Source organism: Monodelphis domestica, chromosome 7, assembly GCF_027887165.1.
Source record: "Monodelphis domestica isolate mMonDom1 chromosome 7, mMonDom1.pri, whole genome shotgun sequence".
Classification (NCBI taxonomy): Eukaryota; Metazoa; Chordata; class Mammalia; order Didelphimorphia; family Didelphidae; genus Monodelphis; species Monodelphis domestica.
This window is the reverse complement of record NC_077233.1, coordinates 100,240,529-100,245,984: the sequence shown is the minus strand read 5'-3', so window position 1 is coordinate 100,245,984 and position 5,456 is coordinate 100,240,529. Positions and strand designations below refer to the sequence as shown.

At 42.2% G+C, this 5,456-nt stretch overlaps 1 protein-coding gene across 1 annotated transcript; it reads right to left on the bottom strand.

Moving 5' to 3' along the window:
- Positions 1-4,118: 4,118 nt before the first annotated feature.
- Positions 4,119-4,463, bottom strand: UCN2 (urocortin 2). Its single transcript, XM_007499932.2, has one exon. It carries the CDS (start codon positions 4,461-4,463, stop codon positions 4,119-4,121), a length of 345 nt encoding a protein of 114 aa, XP_007499994.2.
- Positions 4,464-5,456: the final 993 nt, after the last annotated feature.

Sequence of the window (5,456 nt, the reverse complement as noted above, 5' to 3'; positions counted from 1 at the left end):
AGGTAATGTTGAATCTGGCCAGAACAGCATAGGTGGAAGACTGCCTCCTGGGTAGAACAGCATAGATGGAAAGCTGTTCCCAGATGACATCAATTCTGGGGTCTTTATACTCTTTACAACAGTGAAGACATGACTCTAGAGTGGTATACACTGAGGCATGGGCAGGGGGGAGGTTTGACTGAAGACATAGGGGGTGACCCTCCTAGTTTAGAGGACAGATGGATGTCTGAGATACAACTTGATATCAAGGTGTATATTTTTGTCCATCTCAAATCTAAAGGATGATCCAAGGAGGATAATTCTCTTGGGATCTTATAGGAGTTATCATATGTTTTGGGTTAGGAGTCACAAGGATAGAAGAGAGCAAAGGAATTTCCCTGCTTATAGATTGCCTGAAACATTTCTATAGTTTTGGGGGTACATTGCCCATGCCAGTTCTAGGTTCAGATCTGGCCTCAGACACTTCCTAGCTATGTGACCCTGGGCAAGTCACTTACCCTTTCCCTTCCCCTCCCCTCCCCTCCCCCTTGCCTAGTCATTACTGCTCTTCTGCCTTGGAACACAGTATTGATTGTAAGACAGAAAGTAAGGATTTTAATTTTTTTTAAAAAAAGGTTATTAGTAGCCACTTGCCCCAGTGAATCCAAACTCTGATACTTCCTAGCTGAGTGACCCTGGGCAAGTCATTTAATCCCAAATTGCCTAGCCCTTACCACTCTTCTCCCTTGGAAATAATATTTAATATTAATTCTAAGATGGAATGTAAGGGTTAAAAAAAAAAGGTTATTGCCATTGTTCAGGCTAGAAAAGTGAAGGCCTAGAAGGGTACCTAGAAGGAAACATACAGGAGAGATGCTGTCAAGGTAGAAGCAACAAGAATTGATAATAGACTAGATATGTGGAGTGAATGAAAGTGAGGAGTTAAAGACAGCCAGGTTGAAAGATTTGTTGAAGGGAAGGATGCTAGTGCCCTTGATGATAATATTTAAGTGGGGAATATTTATATTTTGATTGATATATTGATATTGATTGATTGATATATATCAATATATATATATATATATATATATGATAATATTTAAGTTGGGGGGAGGGATAGCTGTCATCCCCATGACATGCTGGATGCCCAGCTCAGTTTCCATACCAAACATGGAAATATTCCAACAACTTGTCAGAGAAATACTGAAACAAATGGACACGAAAACATCATTTATCACTATATACTTGTATTCTCCCCTGTACCCAAGTTAGAATCTACTTTTCTTAAAAAACAAGGACTGTAAACCTCAGGCCTCAATGAGTGCATGGAGAGATTTCAGGGGATCCATGAAGTTGGATGGGGAAAAAATTATAACTATTTTCATTTGTCTCTAATTAAAATTCAACATTTTCTTAACTATTGAAAAACATGATTTTGAGAAGGGGTTCATAGGCTTCACTAAATTGCCATAGGAGCCTATGACAGACACAAAAAAGGTTTGGGTCTCCTGTTCTAGAGTCACATGGACTACTATTTTGCTCCTCATGGGAAAAAAAGAAAATTTGTGATTCTTCTCAATATTCTTCTCTCGGGGGCTACAACAGTTTCAGGAAACCTTAAAGGCAGTCAAAGCAGAAGAAATATGAGTTCCTTTAAGGACTTGTCAAAGAGCATAGATTATGTAAGAGCTCCTCTAGTTAAAACAGAGAGGATTATAGGAATTTCTCTGAAGGTCTGTCAGATCAGAGTTGTGTATATTTTCTAAAGGCTTGGCTAAAGCAGAGGAAATACAGATCATCTTGATCTGGGGAAGAGAAGTGTGAGATCTTGTCTGAAGACTTGATCAGAATATAAAAGATCACCTTTGATACCTCATTAGAGCAAAGAATGGTAGATCAAGAGACACAGGTCAACAACTTGCATGTAACAACTCTATTCCCACCAAGTCTTCAGAAACTCCTGTGGGTTGGGGGATTAACTGCTAAAAAGTGATTATATGAGTAAAGGAAGCTTGTGTTTCCCAGCTATATCAACAATATCACTTTAATTTAAAAGAGGATCCCAAAGTCCTTGTAAACATAATTTATGGAGGAGTCATTTCCCCCATATCATAGGTGTCCATTCAATGGACAATCTAATATGAAGAAAGTTAATAAATAGAAATGAAATGTTAGGGGGCAGCTGGGTAGTTCAGTGGATGGAGAGCCAGGCCTAGAGACAGAAGGTCCTAGGTTCAAATCTGGCCTCAGACCTTCCCAGCTGTGTGACCCTGGGCAAATCACTTAACCCCATTGCCTAGCCCTCACCACTCTTCTGCCTTGGAACCAGTATACAGTATTGATTCCAAAACAGAAGGTAAGGGTTTAAAAAAAAAAAAGAAATGTAAAGTTAGACATTTGCATTCAAAAAACAAAGTAAACTCAAGCATAAGATAGGAAATATATGGCCATTCATACAGAAAATAAATCTGTAGGATTTTAATGGTCTACAAATTAAATGTAAAAGTCATTAGTGTGATAAGGCAACCAACAGAAATGAAGTTGATATTGTCGCTTTATAAGATAGTGTCCAGGAAGCAAGAATCCTACTTCCCTGTCCTAGTTGGACCATATCTGGAGTATAATGTTGAGCTCTGGAGACCTTCAGAAGGACATTAGATGAACTGAAGAGCATCCAGCATTGGGCTACCAGAATGATGGAGAATCTCAATATTATGCCACACAAGGATAGGTTAGCAAAACATTTACTTTGTAGGAGAGAAAATTGGGGTGAGGGAGGCCCACAAGAAGGCAAGTAGGCTTATTCTGCTTGATTCCAAAGAGTAGAACTTAGAATAGTGGAAAGAAAATTGTAGAAAAGCAAATTTATGGGGGTAACTAGATGGCTCAATGGGTAGAGAGCCAGGGCTGGGGATGGGAGGTCCTGGGATCAAATCAGGCCTCAGATCTTTCCTAGTTGTGTCACTCTAGGCAAGTCACTTGACCGCCATTGCCTAGCCTTTATCACTCTTTTGCCTTAGAATCAATATATACTATTGATGATTCTAAGAGAAGGTAAAGGTTTGAGGGGGGAAGGGCAAATTTAGGATTGATATAAAGGAAATCTCCCTAATAATCATTGTTTAGTCATTTCAGTGATGTCCAACTCTTCATGGCCCTATATGGAGTTTTTTTGGCTGGGATACTAGAATGGTTTGCCATTTCCTTTTCTAACTCTTTTTACAGATGAGAAAAGTGAGGCCAACAGGGTTAAGTAACTTGCTCAGCATCACACACCTAGGAAGTGTCTGAGGCCAGGTTTGTACTCAGGAAGAATCTTGCTGACTCCTGGCCAAGCACTCTATCTACTGTGCCACCCTTTCCTTAACAATTAGTGCTATTCAAAGGTGAAATAACCTGCCTCAGGATTAAGTGAGTTTCCCATCACCAGAAGTCTTCAGGCAGTCTAGATGAGTCCTGGTTGGTAACTGGATAGTTCCTGAAGTTCCAGCACTGCAATTTTGTAACTCCATGAGGATGATCAGATGTGCATGTAAGTGATGATGAAATGATAAACAGTCATATACTCACATAGATACATACTCATGACTGATGTGCTAGAGAAGAGAGAAGAGACATGAAGAAACAAGACCAGACATCATTCCCTTTGGTAGTGCAAAAAATGGAGAATTGTCCTTTTTCTTCCTCCTCCTCCTCTTCCTCCTGCTTCTCCTCTTCCTCCTCCTCTTTCTCTTCCCCTACTTACTTTCTCTCCTTTCCCACTTTTTGGGCTCCATAGAAGTTAAAACAGAGGGTACAAGGTAAAAGGAAGTGGGGAGAGAGAAGAAGGGGCCACTGGACCAATCCCATAAAAAACATTAACTTCTATAAAGCATTACCAAGCACACAGAGAACCTCTTTCACTTCTCAATCACCATACCTTCCCTTCCAGAATTAGCACTAACCCTGGCCCTCCCTGAATAAAAAAAGGTCATAGGCCAAAAAGGTATAACAATCTTGTCCCTAATAAATTATATCCATGTGTGGTATTGCCCACTTAAGTCCATACTCATACAGAAAACTGTCCACATGAGGCTGGGCCATGTACAGAACTCTTCACTTAAGGCTGTCTCATTCTGTCCCTCCAAGGAGCATCGCCTTCAGCCAACTTGTGCCAGAATTTGAGCATTGAGAGCTGCTTGGGTCCTGCGAGCTTCAGCTCTGGCTTGCTCTAACAAGATCTGTAGGAGACCTGTGGGGACATCCAGGGAGAGAGTGAGCCTGGCTCCTCGGCAGCAGCTGGAGACTGCAGGGGCTGGTTTCCTTGTTGCCCTTTGGCCATGAGGTTCCTGGGCTCTGCTTCCCACAAGATAATCTTCTTCAGTGGATAAGGGCTGTCGAGAAACTGCAGGAAAGGAAGTAAGGGGTTCCTGGGTAGTCAGACTCCAGGCTAGACCTTGGTTTAGTACAAAGATCATCAGCATCATCAGGGTCAGTTGTGCCATTGTCCTAGAGGGTGATCTGTTAAAAGAGGAAATAAAAGCTCAGACCAGACTCATTGGGCAATACAGCACCCAAACCTGATAGTCAAGAATCTCCAGACCAAGAGCTCCAAACCTACAGCCAGAGAGAAATAAAGACAATCAGAGAGTGAGCTAGACTGAAGGACTCAGAGCCCAGAAACTGAAGGATCCAGAGACAAAAGGCTCAGATCCAGAGACAGACCAAGAGCCCAGAGACGTAGAGATGAGACTGAGAGACTGAGAGATGGAAAAAACAAAAGAATCAGAGATGCAGATAACTGGACACACAGAGACCCCCCCTTCACTTCTCCATTCACCTTACCTTCTGGCTGTCCCCCACCCAGAATTAGCACTAATCATATTCTTGTCCCCTTTCCCTTACCCAGTTAAAGGTCAGTGGTCAAAAATGCATAATAGTCCTTCCATTTAATTGCCTATGTGCCCTGGGACAGCTGGGAAACTTCACCTTCTTTCTATGAGCAGATCCAAAGGGTGATTCCAACTCCTGGGAATTGTTAGCCTTGATGTGCGTCTTGGACCTGATGTTGATTCCTTTGTTTCTGAATTCCACACAGAAAAAGGAGAGCTGACTATATAGGGATTTCTGGGGGCTGGGGGCTCAGAAGTTGTTCCAGTTTCTCTGTCCTTCACTAGAACTTGATCCCTATATCCCCCTCAGAATTCAGACTGGGGGGCCCCATGCAGAGTGATGGGTTATTATGGAGGAGGCTATGACCCAAGCCATGTGGGCACTGTAGGGGGGCATTTCCAGGAATTCTGGCAGCAAACCTTCCCCCTCCCCTCGATATGACTCAGACCCCATCATCATCATCTCCTTCCTCTAACCCCAGAGTTGGGAAGTACCTCTCCCCTCTATGCCAGGGATGGAGAATAGGGCACTGGAGAGGGGACAATTGAGATTCATTCTCTTAATATCTTTGATTTTGAGGTAAAAGGATGAATCCTTTTGCTCCA

Coding starts and splice junctions, on each gene's coding strand:
- UCN2 (XM_007499932.2), bottom strand. CDS start 4,463: ATGGCACAACTGACCCTGATGATGCTGATGATCTTTGTACTAAACCAA.